This window comes from Mus musculus, chromosome 1 (genome assembly GCF_000001635.26).
Source record: "Mus musculus strain C57BL/6J chromosome 1, GRCm38.p6 C57BL/6J".
Taxonomy (NCBI): domain Eukaryota; kingdom Metazoa; phylum Chordata; class Mammalia; order Rodentia; family Muridae; genus Mus; species Mus musculus.
In genome coordinates this window covers 84,456,866-84,481,764 of record NC_000067.6, presented here as the reverse complement: position 1 = coordinate 84,481,764, position 24,899 = coordinate 84,456,866, and the positions used below count along the sequence as shown (strand labels likewise).

Below are 24,899 nucleotides of genomic sequence, written 5' to 3'. Positions count from 1 at the left end.
GAACTTCAACCCTATAGGTGGAACAACAATATGAACTAAGCAGTACCCTGGAGCTCTTGTCTCTAGCTGCATATGTATCAAAAGATGGCCTAGTCGGCCATCACTGCAAAGAGAGGCCCATTGGACTTGCAAACTTTATATGCCCCAGTACAGGGGAATGCCAGGGCCAAAAAGGGGGAGTGGGTGGGTGGGGGATTGGGGGGGGTGGGTATGGGGGACTTTTGGGATAGCATTGAAAATGTAAACGAGGAAAATACCTAATTAAAAAAAAAAAGAAAAAAAAAACCCTGTTACCCATTTTAACATTGTGATTGGAATCACATCTAACAGAGTCTCTCAGACACAACATCTTTTCAGTTGGGATGTGTTTAATTTTGGGATTCCCACATGCCAGATTAGCCTAACCCAAACCCAAAGTGACGATACTGAGTGTTGAACGGGACCAACACCATCCTTTCTGTGTTTGGTTTGTCTTTGGTGCATTTCTCAGTGCTGTGACCAGAGCAACTTAAAGGAGGAAGGGTTTACTTTGACTTGCAGTTCGAGGGATACAGTTTGTTATGGAGGGGGAACCATGGTGATAAATGGCTCTACAGTTGTGGGAGCTTAGAACAAAGACAAGAAGTGTGCCTGGGACATAAGGCCCCAAGGTATTATGTGGTGATTAACTTCCTAGAGCAACCAGACCCAGATCTTTCATTGAAAACTAGTGTGAAGCTTGCCATTGCCCTGTGTTTTAGGGGACATGTAAGTGCCACTCACCTATTCGGTATAGTTCTATGCCTTTACATACATTTTCTGCCATTCTTTATTGACTGTCCACTTGGGAGTTTGGCATGGTTCTTTGGGAACCACATACTCACTTATGTATGTAAGAGCACATTTACCTAAGACATCCCATCAGCCACTAGGTCACTTTTCCCTCAGCACTGGCACACTCAAGTCTTTCTTAAACATCTGCATGCTTCTCTGGGTGTCTGTTCCCACTGTCACAGGCCCGGAAAGTGCTGTGACTGTTTGGCATGCTTCTCTAAAAACGTGACCATCCTACTTTCAGCAGGATAGATAGAAAACTCAAAGAGATTTTAATATTTTGTCCCATTCAAATTCCTGTCTACTGCTTATTGAGTTTTGACTGTCTGGTTATGAGATTAAAAACAAAAACAAAAAACCCAAAACCAACCAACCAACCAACCAAAAGACATGCAAACAAACTAACAACTGAAAAGACAGAAGGCTCAGGAAGGATGATTAGGGTCAATCTTAGGTATCCAGTCCCGAGAATCATGTGTGTGTATGTGTGTGTCTGTGTGTGTGTGTGTCTGTGTGTGTGTGTGATGGTTGACAATTTCTATCAGGCTGCTAGTCTCTGAAGGTCTAAGAAATGTCTTGCTAATCTCGTGGTTGAAAGCTCCTGAATTCATGCGTGTGGTTCTTCGTGCTTTGCCTCTCTTCTCCCGGAGCTGGCCATTGTCAGCGGATGGCAATGATGCAATAGTCATTCCCTAGTAACTCACAGGAGGCCAATAATGACTCTTGGCTCCACATGACCAGCCTGGGGTGGACAGGCATCAATACCACGCTACACATGCACAGGCAGATATTGGCTATTGTTGCTACGACGTGATCAGTCCTTGAATTCTAGTAGTTACTATGTATTTCCAGTATTGCCAGGGATGCTCTGTGTCCCATCAGCTTGCAATCTCAGCCTGCCTCTCTTGCCTCCTCTTTACCCACTTCCCCCAGTGAATGCTTCCATTAATCAGTCTTCATTTGTAGAAATGCTGAGCCATAGGCACATCAGGAGACTCATAGTTTACAAGTCACTCTACTTACCCAGAGTCTTTTAAATACGATTTCACCGTTTCTTATGCTTTCAAAATTTGTAAAGATTTTAAAGCCCAAGGGGAAGAAAATAATGAGGTAATGTTTATTCCAGACAGGATCTCCCTCACTAGGGTGCCATATTGATCTTGGCATATGAGAAATGTTTTATCAGACCTTCTGAAGTGATGTAGAATTTCTGCAGAGCCAATGCCTGTTGGCCCCCTCAAGTCACTATGGCAGCCCCAACACCCAGCACATAAAATGTAAATTAATTTCTTTGTTTACTTATAAACCTGTATACAGAACTGGTATTTTGAATAGGACCTCAGATTCACTCTATTTACAGTTTCAAATCTTTAGGTCTATAAAAATAAGTGGATGGGGTGTTTGTGTATTTCCACACAAGTGCAGCTCTTAAAAGATAAAATTTTGATATTAATACATATAACAAAAATGGAATCATTGGGAATTGGAGGAAGATGAGAGAATAATGGGGTGAATATTGTCAATATGAAAGCAGATATGAAGATGTAATGAAATCTATTATGTATAATTATTATGTGCTAATAAAAAGGTTAAAAATGTTTGAGTTTATAAATGAGCTACACATTAGAGAGGACATTAAAATCAGTCTTTAAAAACAATCCTCCTTTGAGAAGGACGCATAATGAAATATTTATAGAAGTGCAGTTTGTTTTAAGAAATCCTTATGGGGAAGCTATGAGGAAACCAGATGTCGTTACATAGAAATGTTAATGGCACTTAAAGCTAGGTGACAAGGGTGGCAGGTTAGATCTGAATCTCTTTATATTTAAATACATTTGAAATTTCAAATCATTCAAAGCAATGGTCATTAAAATCTTATTTATTTATTTATTTATTTAATCCAAGTCAGCATTCCTCTGGGTAGTCCTGGCTGTTCTGGAACTGACTCTGTACACCAGGCTGGCCTCAAACTCAAGAGTCCTGCTTACCTTTGCTTCTCAAGTGATGCAATTAAAGGCGTGTGCTACCACCACCTGGCTAAAGTCTTCCTTTTCTTTTTTTTTTTGCTTTTAAAATGAGGCTGACACTGTGTAGCCTAGGTTGGCTTGGGATTTGAGATCCTTCTGCCTCGGGCTCTTAAGTCTGAGATTACAGTGGGAACTAAGATGTTCTATTTCCTGTCTAGGCTGCTTACTGATTTAGGCATAGCTGAATTTAAGGGCTTGGGCCCAGGAGTTTGAATCCCTGGTGACTGTGCAAATGATTTAATCTTCCTAATCCTCAATTTCCTTATTTATAAAAGGGAGGGATGGGAGACTGGACTGTGTGTATGATTAGACTAATGTTGGCTAAGAGTCAGGAAAGGTGTTCTCTGCCGTGAACTCCCTTTGCAAACGTTGTAAACCCTCAAGGCAGGAAAGTGGCCAGGTCCCTCTACTCTCTGAAGGGCTCTGGCAGCCAGCCCACCCACCCCAGATCTCCCTAACTGTCATAAGGTCATCTCCAGCCCCTCAACAGGACCCTCTAGGGCTATGCTAATTTTAGGTCAAAAGTCTGAACAAAAGCCACCAATAGGAATAGGAAAATCCACCAATCCCTGAACTCCCCCAGCTCAGAACTTGAAATCCCAGCAATCCTCACCCTGGAAATCTTCACCCTAGAAAGCTCCCCCCCCCCAAGAACCCCTATATAAGCACTGTGCATTGTCCAAATCCCTGCTGTTTGTTCCCTCCTGGGAGCATAGACTGCCACTCCTGTATTCGTCCCTCCACATCCTGGACCCTTCAATAAATAAATCTCTTTCATGAGATTTGCTGCCTCGTATGACTTTCTCATTGGAAGAAGACAAGAAGCAATGATGAGAAGGGAAGAAGAGAAGGAGCCAGGCTGAGGCTCCTCAGCTCCTCAGCTCAGCTGGTGATATCCTCCCCTGGAAGCTACAACATCTCTGCTTCCTCTCAGAGCCATGTGGTTCCTGGGCTCTGATGTCTCATTCCATTGGGACACTGTCCCAACTCAAAGCTGTGTGGTTTCTGGGCCCTTGTATTTCAGGGTACCCTTCCACTGGGAGACCTTCCCTCTTCAGAGCTTTGTGGTTCCTGGGCTTGGGTGTCCTAGGACACCTGCCTATCCAAGCAGAAAGGCGATCAGAGTGAACATATGTGAACATACTGTTTTTAGCCCAATGTTCTCAGCATTCCATACTGACTCACGCATTGAAGCTAGAGCTTTCATGTGAAGATACATCCTTTCTGTGATGTCATGCTCAAAGATGCCTTTTGGGATTCAGAAGTAGCTTCTCATCTTGGTGTTGGGATTTTAGTCTATAGGCTGGCCGCTCTTTCATACCTTTTACTAATTGGAAATGCCCTGGCTTGTTTGGAAGTGAGTGAGGAGGATGGCTGGAGATGCTGAGATGGTGGCTTCTGTTCACTGTAATCCACATGAACTTGGCAGGTTAACTGGGCCTCAGACAGTCCATCTCTCACTCATTGAGTTTTGCAAGTCTCAGCTGTGTGTGCTAACAAAAGCCTTTCAAAACCAATAATCTCTGTTTTTTTTGTGTAGTTAAAACTACCATGGCAATTTAATACTACTGAATGGTTATAATTGTGTAGAAAATATATCTAATTAAAATCTACAACAGGTATTTTCTCCAGACTATCCAATGGTTCTGTTACTCAAATATCACAACTGAGGGCACTTTTTTTTTTTTTTTTTACAAAAATATTTTATTTTATATCTTGTATTTTTCATATTTTTTCTTAAGCATCACCCACTCTAAGACAAGGAACATTTTAGTGTGCTATTTCTCTAAACTTGTCTCCCCAGAGGGCTTTGTTTTAAAAGTGAATTAAAAACCTGGATTTATTTAAAGCCCTCAGGTTGCCCAAGGTGTTCCAGGAGATTTACAGCCTGATTTTCCCACCGTTTGCCTGCGATTATGTTACTATCCCACAAGATTACCTGGTGTCTGGCTTCATGGGAAAGGGAGAGCTGGATTTATGACTCAAATAAGTATCAAGAATAATATCTCTTAGTCTTTAAAATGAGAGCACAGGGTACAGGATTAACACAGGTGGCTGCTTTTAGTGCTAAATATTATCCATTAAAATATTTAATCCCTCTTATATAAAGGTATGGTGGTGACTCTGGGAAGGTAACTGGCATTTCAGTCCAAGTGTACTCTGTCACAGAGACACCATCCTAGGGACAGTGGAAATCATTCTCAGCTTCTGAGACTTCCAATGTATAAAATTCCCAGCAAAGTCAAGAGAAAACAATTTTTAAAATGAGTGAATTTTGAATCATACTTCTAATGTTATGGTAGTTTCTGGTTATAAAACTACATGAGATCAAGAAGTCTCAAATGCACTCTTAAGCAAGGTGGCTGCTTCCAAGGGTGGGTTCCGGCGGAGTTCCTTAATTTGAGGGTGGCTCTGGTAGTTTTGGAAGAACAGGTCTTGGACAATGGGCATCTTCTTTTTCTGCAGGTTATACTGGAGAGCTTTGCCAGTCCAAGATTGATTACTGTGTCCTAGACCCATGCAGAAATGGAGCCACATGTGTGTCCAGCCTCAGCGGGTTCACCTGCCAGTGTCTGGAAGGTAAGATGTCATTAAATACTCTTGCAAGCTTTTTATTTTCCACTATAAGTCATAAACTCTTTTGATCAGTTTGGTACTTCTAGTTTCTAAATACTTCATATAAGAGAATCTTATCTATCTGTCTATCTATCTATCTATCTATCTACCATCTATCTTTCTATATATCATATGTATGTATCATCTATCATCTATCAATCATTCTCTCTCTGTCTCTGTCTCTGTCTCTCTCTCCCTCTTTCTCTCTGTCTCTCTCTCTCTCTCTCTCTCTCTCTCTCTCTCTCCTTCTCTCTCTCCCCCTCCTCTCTCTCCCTCTCTGTCTCTCTCTCCCTCTCTCTCTCCCTCTCTCTGTCTCTCTCTCCCTCTCTCTCTGTGTCTCTCTCTGTCTCTGTCTCTCTCTGTCTGTCTCTCTGTCTCTGTCTCTCTGTCTCTCTCTCAGCCAGAAGATGATTCCCTCTCTTTTGTTGTTTTATTACTTATTGTGAAATGGTCTTATGTAGCCCAGGCTGGCCCAGAACTTGCTATGTAGCTGAATATAATTTTAAATTCTGGATCTTTCTGCCCCTACCTCTTGAGTGCTCAGATTATAGGCATGTATTACAATGCCCCACATGGGTTCTCTTTGAATGTTTGAATAATATATGCAACCCAGACACTTTAGTGATTTTGACACATATAATGAATTCTAATAAAATAGAGCCTGATAGTGAAACTCTACTCAAGATTTCTGTACATTTTAGTTCCCATATAAAAGCATCCAACATGAAGTCTGTCTTCTTTGTGCTTTACAGCAACTATCTACCTTAGAAAAATTAAGCTACCTGGATAGTCTGATCTTTAGGGCTGTTTTTATTTGAACAGATGATTTACTGTTAAGAAGGAAAAACAAAACAGGCAGGTAATTGAAGACAGAGCTTGGCATTAAGGAATGGTTTGTTCCCCTTTCTGCTGTGAGGGGATTACTCTAAATTCTTAATGTTGTAAGAACAACACAGTGGTAGAGTTTTTCCTTGCCTGAAACTGTCACGTGGGCTCTTGATTCACGGACATCATCACACAGGTAACTATTTAGAGTTTCATACTCTGCAGAGGTTAAATATTGATTCTGTACAGATGTCGACATCTCAATACTTCAAATCACCCTCAGCTGTCTCTGGCCAAGTGTTGGGGCTCTTTTGGGGGGCTTCTTTATTGGGTTCTATTTATCTATCATGGTTCCAACTTTATTCTACCCTCATCCTTTCCAACCCCCTCACACTAGGTAGGAGAGAAAGAAGGTTAGAAGGGAAAGGGGGGTGGTGGTGGACTATTTTAGGCTAGTTCTTGCTGTTTAGGGCCAAGTACAATCTCCATTGTCAGAATATCTCCAACTCCTCATCTCTTTGCTCACGACCCCTTGACAAACAGGAACTGGACTCCTCAAAGCATGCCTCTGGCCCCTTTCCGCTCTCACATTTGTACCCTCTCAAAAGTTCCCAGAATTCCAAAAGTAAACTATCTGCAGCTGGGCAAAATAATCATGCCCTTCCTTATGACAAGACAAATTGTAGTCACTTGCTGTGAAGCAAGCTCTGATTCCTCACCTGGGGTTAAAACAAAAACATATTTACATAACATATCTGGGTTTTAAAGAAACCCAAAGTTCTCACTACAGCCAAGAGCCTGGTCCTCCTCTTAATATTGGGGTTCCAATGAACTGCACTTGGGTTAATTCCTGCTCACCCAGGAAGGAACATGAGCAGGATGGCTGAGTTTCACCCCCAAACCCAATTTTGTGTGTAGGTAATGCATATGGTTCTCATAGTGTTGAGATACCACGTGCTCTATGAGCCTGCTCTTTAGAACGCCTCGTCTCCTATCTTTGGCAGTGCAGACAAAGAGAGAACACTTGGAGGCACACCAGGGCAAGAAGCACCATTGTTACTTGCCCACAAATACTCTGCAGTCCCAAAGCTTTGTCACACTTGGGATGAGTCAGTTGCCACCTACTTCTTCTAGACTTTTTCCTTTGGTCAAAGTCAGGATTCAGAGATATTATGGATCCAAATGGGAATATTTTGCAAAAAAAAAAAAAAAAGTTTAGTCAACTCCCAAGCACTTTATTATTTCTTTGATATTCACCAGAAAGGTACAACTCCAGAGGCTCCAAGAGGACAGATTGCACAATTTGAGCTAGAGTTTCACTAGCTATCATTCCTTCTTGGCAGGTTTTTCTGAGTACTTGCTACACATCAGGTGCTGTGCTAGGTAGTAGATGTTGATGGTTAGAGAAGTTGATAAGGCCCCTCTTGGGTACACTGAGGGCCTGAGGATTGAAGTAATGCTAAGATGAGGGCTTGGAGGCAGTTGATTGAAAAGGGGATGGGGCAAGGTTGCAAATGGGCCACTACTTACTAATTCTGTAGTAGAGGGAAGCAGAGGCTTAGGGTTCGAGTTCAGCTCTTCCACTCACCTCTCTTCTATGAACAAGTAGCTTTGCCTTTTGGGGCCTCGGGATCTCATCTACAAGCTGATAATGTGTGCTACACAGGGTAAGTACAATGTCACGGCATCTGCTGTTTTTATTAAAATCAGATGCAGATGCAAGTGCTCAGTACAGCAGCTGGATATGGTCTCAAGGAAGATTGGTATTTTTGTTAATGTTCCATCACTAATTGCCATTAAACTGCTGGCAAATTTAAACCAAACAATTTGATCATTTTATTCTGGGACATTATTGAACATGACTGGAGAGAGATGAGAGAGAGTGAAAATAAGGAGAAAGATCTGGGGATGGTTGGAGAAACCCAGGAAGTAATTGCCTTCCTGGAATTGAAGACCTTCTGGAAAGAACCAGGAAGCTGATATCTTGGGAGAATTTCAGGGAAAAAAGACAGGGGCTCTTGGGAAGGACTGACATGGAGGGCAGGGGACAGTGACATGGAGATATGTGGCTCCTACCATGTTCTAGTTGGTTGGGCTCTTTAATGGAGGCACCAGAAATGGAGATGTGGGTTTTATAGAGCTTGTATTTCAGGGGCCCTTGGTCCACACCAGTGAGATACCACTGAGGAAGAAGATCTGGCTAAGACTAAATAACTGCCAATTGACCTACAGTAGTCTAAGCCTCGGGTACCAGGTCTATGATGCTTCTTCATGGTTCTATGCCTGCTCCATGCTGTGGAGACTGTGGTACTCAGGAATTGAAAGGATGAGGGTGAGTATCCCAGAAATCTTTTTATCCAGAGATCTCTTTCCACTGAAGAGTGAGATGGCATTGGGAAGGTCTGGAATCTTTGTAGCTGGTGATGACCATTTAAAAAGCTTTTATTTAAGTCTTTCTATTGAGTTTTTTAAAGTTTCTCTCTCTCTCTCTCTCTCTCTCTCTCTCTCTCTCTCTCACACACACACACACACACACACACACACAGAGTCATTGTACTTTGCATGTATTTCCTTATCCACTACCCTTCCCCATCTCTCTTTTCTACTGCCCACTTCACTCCAAAATAATTAGTTCCCCTTTTGCTTTGAGGATGGCATCTGTCTATCCATCTATCATCTATATAATCTCTCAATCATCTATCATTTCTCTGTCTGTCTGTCTGTCTACCTATATACCTATTGATATTCTTTGTGTGAGAGAAAACATGATATTTGTTCATCTGTATCTGGCTTATTTTACTTGACACGATGATCTCCGGTTGCATTCATTTTCCTGAGAAGGGCACAGTTCTATTCTTCTTTATGTCCATGTTTCTTCTTAGGGTGGTTGTGTAGTAACTAAATTTGTGGAACATTTCCCCATTGAGAAGAGCTTGTCCCTCCAGGATTCTTCTCATACCAGCTCCACACTAAAGCAATTCTAAAAAGTGTCTTAAAGCATGAAGTGTTCTGGAATTCCAAGCCAGCCCTTGACTTTCTTATAGCTGCAGTTTGTTCACCCATGCCCCAGTTCCCAAACAACACTCAGAGGCTGAAACTTAAGTGCCAAGGTCATAAGCTAGGCTGGATCCCGACTAACTCTTAACTTAATATTCCTTTTATTCTAATTTGATGTCAGCTACAACCTCAGTAGCAAAATTCTCCTCCTTACTGATTCCGTTTCAACTGGAAGTCCCGCCTCTTAATCGTGCCTCAGCGTATTGGCCATTAGCTTTTTATTGACAGGTGATTTTTCCACACACTACACAGAAGATTATCCCTACACCTTTTTGTTTCATTTCTACTTTGTCTTTTGTATATTGTTGTTGATTTTTTTCTCCTCCCTTTTAGGCCCTGAGAGTAAGAAATTGACTTATTTCTCTTATTGTTCTCAAGACTCAAGCAGCCCTAGCTGTGGATGGTGTTTCTTGTTAGCAGGAAGTTCACAGCTGGTAAATGACTCACCCGTAAAACAGAGCACTCAGATGCTAACCACTTTGCCTATTAACTTGATCCTCGCAATGATTTCATGATATTTCATTAATTTTTAAAAAAAATTTAACAGCCTGGAAAGAAGGCAAATAGCTTGCTTCTGGTCACATAGCCAGAAATGAAGCCAGGTGGCTGGCTTTTACAAAGACCTATGATGTGTATTTTATTTTATGTATACATTTTGAGGCAGGATATGCATCCCAGGATGACTTCCAGCTTTTTATGTGGTTAAGGATAGCTTTGGGCATCTGAACCCCCTGACTCTACCCCCTGAGTGAGGGGTTACACATGTCCGCCATCCTCTGGTTCATGTGCTGGGGATCGAAGAGAGGGTTTCATGCACACTGGGACAAGCTACTGACTGAGCTACATCTCCAGCATCTGTGATACTTATTATTTTTACTTTTTATTGGTTCCTTGAGAATTTAGTACAATGTATTTTAATCATATCCATGCACCGCCATCTCTTCCCAGATCTATGCCCCTTTCCCCATCCACCCAACTGTATGTTCCTAAAAGACAAACCAACAAAACAAAAATCATCAAGACCAACTAGAGCTGTCTAGATATTCTTGGATGTGTGACTTTTCACTGAAGCGTGGTCAGTTCAGAAACGCCACTCTCAGAGAAGACTGGCTCTCTGTCTCCAAACAGCTAGGAATTGCCAATAGCTCTGTGGCTAAGGGTAGGCTTTTATGTTTTCCACTATTTTCCATGCTGGGATTTGGTCTGGCTTGTGTTTGCATGGGTCTAGTGCCTGCTGTGACAATTGCTAGGAGTCTGTGTGTGCAGCTGTCCCTGGTGCTCATCTTTCCTACTGTCTTTGTCACCATAAGCATGAGTAAAGGAAGTGCAGTATTCTAGGTTTTGAGTCTTCTGTACTTCTCTACTATTTCAATTCATAAGTCTGGAAAAAGGATATCCCTGGTTTTTGTTGTTGTTGTTGTTTGTTCTTTATTTTTGTTTTGTAAATCATGGAATCTGCTCATAACAGTCCTTCTCGGGCCAGAAAGCTGTGGAGAGCAGGGTTTCCCTGTGGACAGGGCTTTTATCAGTGCCTGATAGTGTCTCCCATACTGTTTTCCTTCATCCCTTTCCCTTAAAAGCTCTTTTTTCCGTCTGATCTGGAGAGGGCACTCCAGATGTGAACGCCTTCCTAGGAGCTGTCTCTTTGATACCATCCTTCTTGAAAAGCCCTTCCCACAGCTCAGAACTAGGCACTTGGGAGAAAGCCGTGTCAGCATCACTAACTGTTTTTCTCTGTGTGTGTGCTGATCTCTGAGACTAAGATGTCGGTCTTTCGTCACTGAATTCCCTTTTTGAAAATATAGATTTATTTTCAGTTATGAATATATACATTGAAGAGTGAGCAAGTGTGAGTGCAGATGCCCGAGGAGGCCACAAGAGGGCAGCAGATCCTCAGAGCTGGAATTGCAGGCAGTTGTGAGCTGTCCAAAGTGGGTGTTGAGAACCAAACTTGTGTTTTTTGTAAGAGAAGTACAAGCTCTAAACCAAAGAGCCATCTCTCCTACCTCTGAATTCTGGTTTTAATTTTTATTTCTATTTACCTTTCTCTAGTTCCATATTTTAATAATATTACTTGTTCTGATTATAATAGAGACTGTAAAAGTAGAAGTAGTCATTCATTTCATCAAGGAAGAAAGTCTGGTGTTTTAGCCGGTGGCTATGTTACTTTCCTTCAGTATAATTTTATGTTTGGTTCAGAACTTGGAGATCCTTTAAGTTGAAACTAGATGCATTTTAACTCTGAAGGTTTCTGATAATTTATACATCCTTCCCATGAGAATGTCTCATATCTTGTTTAGAACATTGAGATCTTTAAATTATAAGCTTCGTGATTTTTTTTTTTTTGGCATGGAATAGAGTTTATTTAGGGCATGTGGAGGGGAGTTGAGGATGGAGTAAAGATAGGGAAAGCCAGAGAGAGGGGGAGAGAGAGAGAAAGAGAGAGAGAAAGAGAGAGAGAGGGGGGGAGAGAGAGAGAGAGAGAGAGAGCAGCCAGGAACATGTGGAAAGAGAGGGGTTAGGGGAATGAGGGGAGACGGGTAAGAGAGTAAAAGGGTATAAGAATAAGAGAATAAGAGCAAGCTTCATGAATTTTAATTCTGATAGCTTCTGATTTTGAATACCCTATCACTGCATACCAGCTTTTCAATATGTGGATATGTTTAAGCACGTACAATCTACATGAGATCTTTAAGAGATCTTATTTTTAAATGTCTTTGATTCCAATATATAATTTAAGAGTCCCTTGATAAATATCTTTTGTTTTAGTAATGATCATAGAGAATGAGGCTTGGGGTCTATTCTATTACTCTAGATGTCTTGCAACAAGCTTCATGGGAAACTATTTTGTTTTCCTAGGTTTTACACCATCGAGTACTCTAGCTACATAAACCCCTTTGTCTAACTCCAATTTCAGTGGGAAAGCTTTGCACCTTAAAGGGTTTACAAATACTCAGAACACATGGTGCTGGAGTTACATCTGAGGTAATATGCCTTGTTTAGAAACTAGACATATCATCTAATATGTGTTTAGGTATCACACCATTCTGGGAGCGAGCTGCTTTCTGCAGTATTCTGATGTGGATGATAGCTTGCTGGAAGCGTTCTCTTAGGACCACATAAAGTTTGTGTATTTATCTGAGAACTTACAGCATGTTCCCATAAACTGAACAGGCTAGAATACATGTACTTCTTCTTTTCCTATTTGGCAGGATCCTTGAGACACCCTTCCACTTAGGAACCATAGCAGCCTCATCCTTGGCTTCTAACTGGTGTAGAGTTTCACCTTTAGTAGCAGAACAGGGCCTCCTGTGAGCTTGCTAAGTGTGAGTAATATTTGACTTCTATGGTTTGTCCATATTCTTTAATTTTCTTTTTATGATAGGGTTCTCATTTAAGAAAAAAATCCTTTCCTCTCCTTCTGTATACAGTTCAGTGCCTCTGAAATTATTTGAATAGAAATACTGCAGGGAGCTTTGTTTGCACCCTCTGTGAGGACAGCAGCTGCAGGGGTATTCAGTGAGTGGCTGGGTCCTGTCTCTCATGGTCACCTCTCCTTCCCACTGGGAAATCCATGCCAGTGGGCAGCTTCAAACTGACATGGGGCAGCCTGGACTTACCATCTGGTGAATGAGTGAATGAATGAATGATGATGATGCTCTTATGTTTTTCTTTTTCATTTTTTCCAGAAAGAGGGGGGTAGGGGTTGAGGAAGGTGACTCAGCAGTTAAAGTGCTGGTTGTGCAAGCAGGGTTGGGATGCCCAGAACCCACTGTAAATGTGCAAGGCGGGATTGGTGAGCACCCATCTTGTAATTATAGCTCCTGGAAGGTGGAAACAGAAGGTCCCCTGAGCAAGCTAGATAGCTAGACTAGCTGTACAGGCAATCTCTGGGTTAAATCAAAAGATCCTGCTCAATACATAAGATGGAGAGCAATTGGTGAAGTCTCCTAAAGTCAGCATGCCCTTCTACATACACCTAGGCACTCCTGCACATTCATGTTATGGTCCCACACATTTGAACACATGTATGTACACATACATGTAAACCATATACATGAAAAAAAAGGGAGTGGGGAGATGGATTCACCTAGCATAGACATACACATTAATTCAATTTCTCAAGGTTTCTTCAGGCCTGTACTCTTAACTCCACACAAAGAACTGCAAGCAACTAAGGAATCCTGAGGACAGGAGACAGAGTCCTCTTGAGGGAAGAGCACACCATTACCAAATGGTCATTCCTGAAAATATAATACAAGTAATGCTATACAGACTGAGCAGGTTCTATTTATGAACATATATGCATATATATACACATATATACATACATGTAATAATTAATGTAAGTACAGTCCATGCTTTTGAAAGAGCAAGGAGAGGAATATGAAAGTATCCAGAGGCAAGAAAAGGAAGGAAGAGATATTGTAATCATACTACAGTCTCAAAAAAATATATTCAGGGTTGTGTCTGTCTCTTGTTTTTCTCTTGTGGCTCATAGTGAAACCACAGCATCTGCAGTAACCATAGCAATCATAAGATGCCTGCCATTTGTTGAGTGTGCACTGTGTCTTGAGCAGCACGTTTGCCCTTTAAGATTATTGATTCAGCATGACCTGGCGTTAAAAGCTGAGGCTCAAATCGCTGCTGCTACATGAGATTGAATCTGTGTTCATTACTTGCTTCTGGGTGACCTTGGACAAGTTGCTTAAAATTTCCAGCCCTCATTTTCCCATCTATGCAGTAAAGGTAGTATTCTTAGGAGCCGCCTAACAGGGTTGTTCCAATAATTAAGCAAGCCACTGCACTGCTTGGAAGAGTATCTAACAGTAAGGTATTAAAAGGTATCTTTTAAATTCCCACAATGCGTGTACAGGGCAAATGTTATTGTACCATTTTGAGATGAATCCTGTGGTTTTCTGGTCCAGGTAGACTCAGGATATAAACACCGTGTTGGACTCTGACAGCCATGTTCTTCTTGTGTTATATCCCAGTTTCATGGCTGTTGCTGTGATAAGATATCCTGATAAAAGTGACTTAGGAGAGAAGGTGACAGGGTTAGTTTTAGCTCCTAACTCCAGGTTCTAGTTTGTCATTGTGAAAAAAGTTAAAGCGATAATAGCTTGGAACAGTAAGCCGCATTATACATAGTGTAGAAAGCAGAGAGCAATGGATGCATGCGAACTTAGTGCACAGTTCAGGACCCAAACCCAGGGACTGGTGCCACCCACATTGGGCTGAACTTCCCTCCCACTGATTATCAGAAGGCAACCTCCCACAGGCCAACCTGATCTACACAATCTCTTAGCACAATTCTCTTGCTAAGAAATTCTAGCCTGTGTTGTCAGTCATCTATGCATCACAAACACCAATTCCCTATAAACATATTTTTTCTTTTGTGAGGATGACTGGTTCATATCCATGCCCCATCAGGGGAATTCAAGCCCTTTGAGGGCAGCGATACTTACTGGGTTTGTTTCCTTTAGAGCATCTAGCTCCTACAGACATGTGAGACATCTGTTGATTGGCTCACTGAATGACTGAATGAAGAAATGTCTTCAAACTGTTCCAACAATCAGTTGATGCTGTGGAGGAAGCGCCATGTTACGGAGAGGGGATTAACCAGCATTCACTGCAGCAAATGGGTAGCTCTTCCTGGATAGACTTGCAAACTCTGGGACAGCAGAGGAGAGTTTGGATCTCATTGGCTGCTTCCAGTACCCCACCCAGGCTTCCAGTCTTCTAGAGACTCAGACTCTAGGAGTAACCTTCCCTAGCTTTCTTCTTTGCCAAGACTGTTGCTTTCTCCCCATGCTGTGCTGTCCTGAGGTCCTCCTCCAGGCTCCATAAGACACGGGAAATGCCTTAGACGCTTGTCTTAGTTCCCTGTAACAGTCGCAACTGTGGCTACCCTTAAGGTCAAGATCTTCAAATTCAACACACCTCACACTGGCTACTGGTCTACATTTGACTACCCTCCAAATCCTGCTGGCTTTGTGTTGCTTTCCCAAGCCTTGAGATTGTTGCCATTTGGTTTTAGTCTAGAATTGGACTATTATGTGCGATTGGTGATATTCCTGTTAGAAGATCATGAACACCACTGTTTTCTCAATACAATGCAAAAATCCTTTGCACCAGAAACATAGCTAACCCAGAAAGTAAGAATAAATTTATTTTATCTTTTTTTCAGAAGCAAGAGTTCTCTCTTAGTACCCATTCTCCTTTAGAGTAGCAATGGAGAAGGTGGGGCTGACTAAAGTACTTAGCTTGGAGAGGGATATTCTGTTCTGTGTTTCAAGGATGTAGTCTGAAGTGTTTGGGTTGGGCTCTGAGTCCTGCAAGCTTCTTCAGGCAGGACACAGAAACCCAACCTAAGATATAGATGACCACGTAATCTGCATGGCCAAGCGAAACAATATTCAATTCATTATTTTTTTGGTTAACCAAGTCTTGGTTTCTGACCTAATTTCATCTCTTATGATGTAACACCAGGTTGATTGATACTTCCGCTTCTCCTAAGTTGGTTTTTGTTTTTTGTTGAGACAGGCTATTCTGTTTTCCTTGTTGTTCTACTTTTGAATTCCCCCACTAATATATGACTGTAATTTAATATGTATGGGGAATGCATTATTTTAAAAGTCAATTCTGTTCTGGTCACGGTGATCTCGGGCATCCATCTGGGATTGCCAAGCCACAGGTCATTTACATTGCACCTGACCACTGTCTGCTCTTCTAGGCTAGCTGAAGATGTTATATAAAATTTTAAATAACTTTAAGCATTTACCCAGAATTACCAAAAACATCTATATTCAAGTCAGCTCAAAGAAAAATGTCCTGTAATTCTGACCCCAAAAGACAATCATTAGATTTTAGGTGAATGTCCTTAAAGAATCATTGTAATATCATTTTAAAAGAAACTAAAATAGGATCTTAGAGTTGTGGTTGTCTGCCTGTCTGCCTGCCTGCTTGTCTGTCTGTCTGTCTGGATCTATCTATCTATCTATCTATCTATCTATCTATCTATCTATCTATCTATCTATCTACCTACCTATCTGTTTGAAGTCTTGCCATGTTGTTAGACTGGTCTCACATTCAAGTGACTGTCTGTCCTGCCTCATGCTCCCAGGTAGTTGGGATGTCAGTGTTTACCTTCACACTCAGAGCCAAAAGTCACATTTTAACTGTAGCCTTATTGGCTCTCTCACATCTGATAGCTTTTTAGCTGATTTTTCTCAATACTTCCACTTCTCTTTATCCTACGCAATGGTCTGCTTTCTTAGAGGGAGAGGAAATGTGCTTGCAATTAATGTCTCCATATGCATTACTCAAAATCCCATCTCTGAGTCCAACATTGTTCCTCTTCCTTGTCTCCTGAGCCAAATCTTGGGCTTTCTTTAGAGTCTGTCACAAAGCCTAGCTCTTTCTTCTTCTGAGTCACTGCTAGTGCCACTTAGCAACCCGATAACCACAGCTTGGGTTGTCCCTCCAACCCTTCCTGTGTGGTGGAATCATTCCAGATTCTGTGGAAGAAACAGTGTTGTATCGCCCAGCATTTCCATGCGTTCTGGATGCCCTTGCTAAGGAATGAGCTCTGAAGTTAACCTCCCCCTTACTTTGCTGTACCATCTGGAGCACACTAAGAACTAAACTCTCTACCTTTGCTTTGAGTCCATGGTCATTCATCCATCCATCTGTAATCACAATACCTGATGACTAACATTCATCCTTTTTCTATTTCTTCAGTGTCATCCAATTTCCTTTCTCTGACTCCTCTATTGTGTAACAATTCTATTAGAATATGTTCTCTTCTCCATCTGTTCATTCATGCACTCATTCACTCCACAAATTTTTACCCAGTGACTCCAATAATTCAAGTACTGTGGCTGCTGGGACTCAGAAATAAGAGGAACCCACATTTGTTCTCCTTCAGAAAGTCCATGGTCTCACTGGGGGCGGAAAAGCAGATGGTAGATGAGCCGATACGCAGCTATGTCATTTCTAATGAGAAAAATGCTATGACGGTAGCAAGTTGGGTATTACAATAGAATTTCTATGAGATTGGGAGTCATCAGGGGAGGCAGGTCTAATGTGTGAGCCAAGGATGGGACCACAAAGGAGCTGGGGAGATGACTCAGTCAGTAAAGTGTGAGCCAGGCAAGCATAGGAGTCTAGTTATGGATTCACAGATATTCACATGTAAAATCTGGGCACTGTGGTGAGCATCTGTTACCCAGTGCCAGGGGTAGGGTCTGATGGAGGCAGGCAGGTTCTTAGAGCTTGTTGGCCAGCTAGACTTGCTGAATGGATGAGCGCCAGGTTCAGTGAGAAACCCTGTCTCAAAAATTTTGTCAAAGTGCTAGAGGAGACACTTAATGTTGACCTCTGATCTTCATGCACATAAAAATTCACACATGAATGGGCACATCCACACAAACATGGGCATACTACAGAGAGAGTGGGAGGAAGGGGAAGAAAGAGAGAGGAGAGAGGAGAGAGGAGAGAGGAGAGAGGAGAGAGGAGAGAGGAGAGAGGAGGGAGAGGGAGAACTAGCAAGAACTTCTGGAAAGGTAACATGCTAAACTATTTCTGGGACCTGAATGGGTGCCAGTGGGGCCAGATGCTAGAGAATGAAGCATTGGACTAGATGGCAGAGTTTATGCACACAGGACATGCTGCCCATAGGAGGAGGTTTGATATTATTTTAGAGATGATTGGAAGCCATCATAATAACTTTACATTTTTTTGGTTGATCCAAGTTTTATTACTCATTTCCTTTGCAATAGGGTTCAATTCTATCACTAGAGAAAGCATGTAGCGCCCAGGAGGCAGAGACAGAAGTCTACGGTCATCAAAGACAACATTGCTATAGCTTGTCTCCCAGAAGTAATCTTCCCTGGTAAAGACACAGATAAACCAAAAAAGCAAAACCATGGCAATCAGTGTATCAAGTAAACCAAAAGCAAGCTGGGCACAGAGACTCTAATATCTGTTATAGTAGACTTCAAGTCAAAATTAGTAGGGAAAGATAATGGTCATAATACATTAATAAAAGCACAGTTCCTTATAAAGATACAATTATAAATACTTAGACACCAAAGCTTGGGATTTTCAGCTTCATAACAAAGACCTAGGGACATAAAAAGTCAAATTGGTCTAGGTACAATAATCTTTCATCAGTAGATAGGACAAGAAAAAAAATCAACAAAGAAACATTACAAACAAATTGTACTATGATCAAATGGACTTAACAGAAATCTATGGGATATTTATCCACCAACTACAGAATCTACCTTCTTCTTGGTAGCCCATGAAAACTTCTTTTTGTTTTTCATTTTTTATTAGATATTTTTATTTACATTTCAGATGTTCTTCCCTTTCCTAGTTTCCCCTCTGAGAATCTTCTATCCTCTGTCCCCCCTCCCTGCTCCCCAACCCACTCACTCCTCAATCCTGCTTTCTGGCCCTGGCATTACACTATACTGGGGCATAGAACCTTCACAGGACCAAGGGCTTCTCCTATCAATGACTGACTAGGCCATCCTCAGCTACATATGCAGCTAGAGCCATGAGTCTCTCCTTGTTTTTATTGATTGATTGATTGATTGATTGATTGATGGTTTAGTCCCAGGGAGCTCTGGGGTTACTGGTTAGTTCATGTTGTTGTTCCTCCTATGGGGTTGTAAACCCCTTCAGCTCCGTGGGTACTTTCTCTAGCTCCTTCATTGGTGACCCTGTGCTCTGTCTAATGGATGACTGTGAGCATCCACTTCTGTATACGTCATGCACTGGCAGAGCCTCTCAGGAGGCAGATATATCAGGCTCCTGTCAGCAAGCTCTTGTTGGTGTCTGCAATAGTGTCTGGGTTTGGTGGTTGTTTATGGGATGGATCCCCAGGTGGGGCAGTCTCTGGCTGGTCATTCCTTTAGTCTCTGCTCTGAACTTTGTCTCTGTAACTCCTTCCATTGGTATTTTGCTCCCCCTTCTAAGAAGGATTGAAGTGTCCACACTTTGGTCTTCCTTCTTCTTGAGTTTCATGTGTTTTGCAGGTTGTGTCTTGGGTATTCTGAGCTTCTGGGCTAACATCCACTTATCAGTGAGTGCACATCATGTGTGTTCTTTTGTGATCGGATTATCTCACTTAGGATGATATCCTCCAGATCCATTCATTTGTCTAAGAATTTCATGAATTAATTGTTTTTAATAGCTGAGTAGTACTCCATTGTGTAAATGTACTACATTTTCTGTATCCATTCTTCTGTTGAGGAACTTCTGGGTTCTTTCCAGCTTCTTGCTATTATAAATAGGGCTGCTATGAACATAGTGGAGCATGTGTCCTTATTACAAGTTGGAGCATCTTCTGGGTATATGCCCAAGAGTGGTATTTCAGGGTCTTCCGATAGAACTATGTCCAATTTTCTGAGGAACCGCCAAACTGATTTCCAGAGTGGTTGTACCAGCTTCCAATCCTACCAGCAATGGAGTATTCCTCTTTCTCCACATCCTTGCCAGCATGTCACCTGAGTTTTTGATCTTAGCCATTCTGACTGGTGTGAGGTGGAATCTCAGGGTTGGTTTGATTTGCATTTCCCTGATGATTAAGGATGTTGAACATTTTTTCAGGTGCTTCTCAGCCATTTTGTATTCCTCAATTGAGAATTCTTTGTTTAGCTCTGTACCCCATTTTTAATAGGGTTATTTGGTTTTTTGGAGTCCAACTTCTTGAGTTCTTTATATATATTGAATATTAGCCCCTTATTGGATTTAGGATTGGTAAAAATCTTTTCCCATTCTGTTGGTTGCCCTTTTGTCTTATTCGCTATGTCCTTGCCTTACAGAAGCTTTTCAATTTTATGAGGTCCTGTTTGTCAATTCTTGAATCTTACCCACTGACTGATGGGCTGGAAGTGGGGTTTCACAAAGGAAAGAATTAGAAAGATGGCCAGGTGTGGCTTGAACCATTCACTAAGGTTGCACAATCAGGATTAAGCATCACAGGCTAACAGACATCATTCCCTTCATGTGCATCCCCTTTCTACTACCAGCCCAGTTGCCAGCATTGCTTCATGTCATATACTCTTGTTAATGTTGCAAAGCTATTTGTATTTCTGACAATATGCAGGGTGCCTTTGGTTGTCTTGCAGCTTAAAATATCTCAAAAGTGATTTCTTTTGGTCTTAAATACCTACTTTTCACAATGTGTGTATCTCAAGGGTGTTTCCTTTTTATTTGCATAATGCATATTCAACTGACACTCATACCAATATTGATTTAAATGCAAAATTTGAAGGCAGAGTCAACTGGATAAAGTAGTTTTCCTTCCTTCCTTCCTTCTTTCCTTCCTTCCTTCCTTCCTTCCTTCCTTTCTTTCTTCCTTTCTTCCTTTCTTTCTTTCTTTCTTTCTTTCTTTCTTTCTTTCTTTCTTTCTTTCTTTCTTTCTTTCTTTCCATTCTATTTTATGTATATGTGTATGCTGTTGTTGTCTTCAGACATATGAGAAGCCAGCCTCATCAGATCCTATTACAAATGGTTGTGAGCTACCATGTGGTTGCTGGGAATTTAGAACTTAGGGCCACTGGAAGAACAGTTAGTGCTCTTAACCACTGAGCCATCTCTCTAGGGACAAATTAGGTTTTTCTGTTTCATTTTGTGTTATTTTCTCATCTGCCTTCATTCCCTAGTAGGTTTCTTCTGCAGGTCTGTTTTATTTACTTTCTATTTTAACCCTGGAATCCATCTTTTTTTTTTCTTGCATTTTATTCTTTTGCAACTGTTCTTTGAAATCACTTACCTGGTGACATTGCTTCCATACATTCAGAATTGAGTTTTCCTCTGGAGCTATTCTGTTTTCTTTCCAGTGTTTCCTGATGTCCGCTGCCTGAAGTCTGAACAACCTGAAACCACCTATTGCACAAAGAGGGGCTACTGTGCTCATTCTTTCTTGGTTGACACTATCAAATACATTTTCATTTCCTCTTCTCTAAGACCTGTTTTCTTTAAGGAGACAGTCATCACCTCTTGGTTGGGACTGTATTTTTGGTCTCATACAGTTTATCAGTCTTTGGTTATTTCAGAATTGCTACTTTAAAGGTTTTTTTTTTTTAATTAATTCTTTGAGAATTCCATACATTATATTTTGATCATATTTACCTTCCCCAAACTCCTCCCAGATCCACCCTATTCCATACTCACCCAGGCCTGTGTTCTCTTTTCATACACCCATCGAGTTCAGCTAATGTTCCCTGTATAATCTTGGGTTTGTGGATCTACCTGGGAAAACTAACCACACTGAAAGAAAACGAATTCACCTCCTCTTGCCATCTGTCAATTGCCAATAGTTCAGTCACGGGTGGGATTTCATGACCACCCGTTCCCTCAGGGTAGAGATTTTGTCTGGCTTGAGATTGCACAGGTCTTATGCATGTTGTCTCACACCACTATAGTTCATATATGCAACTTCCCTCTTGTGCCTGGAAAACATTGCTTTGTTGTAGTCATCTATCCCCTCCAGCTCTCTTCCCCAATTATTCCTGAGCCTTAGAAGGAGGGGCTGGGATATAATGATCACAGAACTTAATGGCAAGTCCCTATTGCTGAAGGCAGCGCATACTTAAATCACAGAACATGGAGAGATTAAGCTGATATTGAACTTTATCCCTACTGGCTAGCTTTCCTAGTGCTGGATGGGGCATTGCATATTACTGGAGGAGAAAGGTTGTTATCAATCTTATTCAGCTGTGAGCCCTGACAGCTACAATAAGGACCAGCGTGGAAATAAAGACCTACTGATACAATAGTAGGATGAATGTCATGAGAGCAAATCAACCGTTTTCTGATTGAATTAAGGAGGTCTGCTCCACAAGGTGCAACCTATGCCTAGCATCATCATCTGGGTCAAGAGACTGTGGGTAGCCAGGTTCTAAGTCCTGGGGAGAACCTAGTACTATTTATTATTCTGCTAGGGGGGAACATAGTATGAAATCAACTCCTAATGACTTATTGTTATACCTGCAGATGAGTTCATTTCTCAAACCCCATCAGAGAAGCTTCCTCTTACAGTAGAGGCTGATTAACCCAGAGAGCCACACCCAAACATGGTGCAGAGAATGAGACACCATGGAATGTTCAGTATTACTACATTTTACTTGTTATCTTTATATATATTGATGTCACTACACTCCACAAAGCTGTATTCCATGTGTTATCCCGTGCATAGTTTTTAATTATTTTTAAAAATTATTCATTTTGTGCATCTACATGGGTGCACACATGCCATAGTAAGTGCGAGGAGAGAAGATCCACCCTGAATATGGGCTGAGAATTCAATCTAAATAAAAAGAGAAAGAAGCCAGAGAACCCGTTGAGCACTGGTATTAATCCCTCTCTGCTCCCTGATTATCAATGAGAATTCAATTGCATTTCAAGTAGTGGATAGCTTAAATAACTTATAGTAAAGGAGTTTGGGATAATTTACGTCTTTACGAGATTGAGTATTTCAAATCCATTAACACGGTATAGCTATTCATTTTATTTGAGTATTTTAAAATTTAAGCAATATTTTATAGTTTTATTGATGATTTCTCGAATCTCTTATTAAATTCACTTCTGTTTTGTGTTTTAAAATATTTATTTTCATTTTATTTCCATAAGTGTTTTTCCTATATTTATGTATGATCAGGCCTGTATGAAGGCCTCAAGAAGGTGTCAGACCCCTTGGAATTGCAGTTACAGATGGTTATGAACTGCCATTTGGGTTCTGGGAAGGAAACTCTAGTCCCTTGCAAGAGTAGCAAGTATTCTTAATCACTGAGTGACTTCTCCAACCTTTTCTACGTTTTATTGATAATATTATTGTAAATACCATTTTAACTTATTCTTAGATGCTTATTGCTAGTGAACCAAAGTACAGTTGTTTTTGTATACTGGCTTATCCTGATAGTTTGCTGTTCTTACTCATGGTTCAATGGTTTTTATTATAAACTCTCTCTCTCGCTCTTTTTTTACACAAAAGCATAGGTTGCTAAACAATGGGCATGTTGTTTTCCTCTTTATACTTCAACCTTTTACTTGCCTTTTGCATATAGTGAAATGTTGAATGTAGGCATAGAGAGTAGAGTCCTACCTTTGTTCTTTACAGTAGGGGGGAGTATTCATTACCACACTGCTAAATATGATACTATCTATAAGTTTTTGTAGATTCCCTTTAATAACAGAGGAAATTAACTTCTTTTTTTTTCCATTTTTTATTAGTTATTTAACTCATTTACATTTCCAATGCTATACCAAAAGTCCCCCATATCCACCCACCCCCACTCCCCTGCCCACCCACTCCCCCTTTTTGGCCCTGGTATTCCCCTGTACTGGGGCATATAAAGTTTGCAAGTCCAATGGGCCTCTCTTTCCAGTGATGGCCGACTAGGCCATCTTTTGATATATATGCAGCTAGAGTCAAGAGCTCTGGGGTACTGGTTAGCTCATAATGTTGTTCCACCTATAGGGTTGCAGATCCCTTTAGCTCCTTGGCTACTTTCTCTAGCTCCTCCATTGGGAGCCCTATGATCCATCCATTAGCTGACTGTGAGCATCCACTTCTGTGTTTGCTGGGCCCCGGCATAGTCTCACAAGAGACAGCTACATCTGCGTCCTTTCAATAAAATCTTGCTAGTGTATGCAATGGTGTCAGCGTTTGGATGCTGATTATGGGGTGGATCCCTGGCTATGGCAGTCTCTACATGGTCCATCCTTTCATCTCAGCTCCAAACTCCGTCTCTGTAACTCCTTCCATGGGTGTTTTGTTCCCAAATCTAAGGAGGGGCATAGTGTCCACACTTCAGTCTTCATTCTCCTTGAGTTTCATGTGTTTAGCAAATTATATCTTATATCTGGGGTATCCTAGGTTTGGGGCTAATATCCACTTATCAGTGAATACATATTGTGTGAGTTTCTTTGTGAATGTGTTACCTCACTCAGGATGATGCCCTCCAGGTCCATCCATTTGGCTAGGAATTTCATAAATTCATTCTTTTTAATAGCTGAGTAGTACTCCATTGTGTAGATGTACCACATTTTCTGTATCCATTCCTCTGTTGAGGGGCATCTAGGTTCTTTCCAGCTTCTGGCTATTATAAATAAGGCTGCTATGAACATAGTGGAGCATGTGTCCTTCTTACCAGTTGGGGCTTCTTCTGGATATATGCCCAGGAGAGGTATTGCTGGATCCTCCGGTAGTACTATGTCCAATTTTCTGAGGAACCGCCAGACTGATTTCCAGAGTGGTTGTACAAGCCTGCAATCCCACCAACAATGGAGGAGTGTTCCTCTTTCTCCACATCCTCGCCAGCATCTGCTGTCACCTGAATTTTTGATCTTAGCCATTCTCACTGGTGTGAGGTGGAATCTCAGGGTTGTTTTGATTTGCATTTCCCTGATGATTAAGGATGTTGAACATTTTTTCAAGTGCTTCTCTGCCATTCGGTATTCCTCAGGTGAGAATTCTTTGTTCAGTTCTGAGCCCCATTTTTTAATGGGGTTATTTGATTTTCTGAAGTCCACCTTCTTGAGTTC

At 41.3% G+C, this 24,899-nt stretch overlaps 1 protein-coding gene across 1 annotated transcript in view; it reads left to right on the top strand.

Annotated features, from left to right (window-relative positions):
* Dner (delta/notch-like EGF repeat containing) overlaps positions 1–24,899 on the top strand; it is a 326,383-nt gene that overhangs the window by 214,457 nt on the left and 87,027 nt on the right. Inside the window, exon 7 of the mRNA NM_152915.1 lies at positions 5,307–5,420. Within this exon, the coding sequence (NP_690879.1) occupies positions 5,307–5,420 (114 nt within the window). The remainder of the gene's footprint in view (positions 1–5,306; positions 5,421–24,899) is intronic.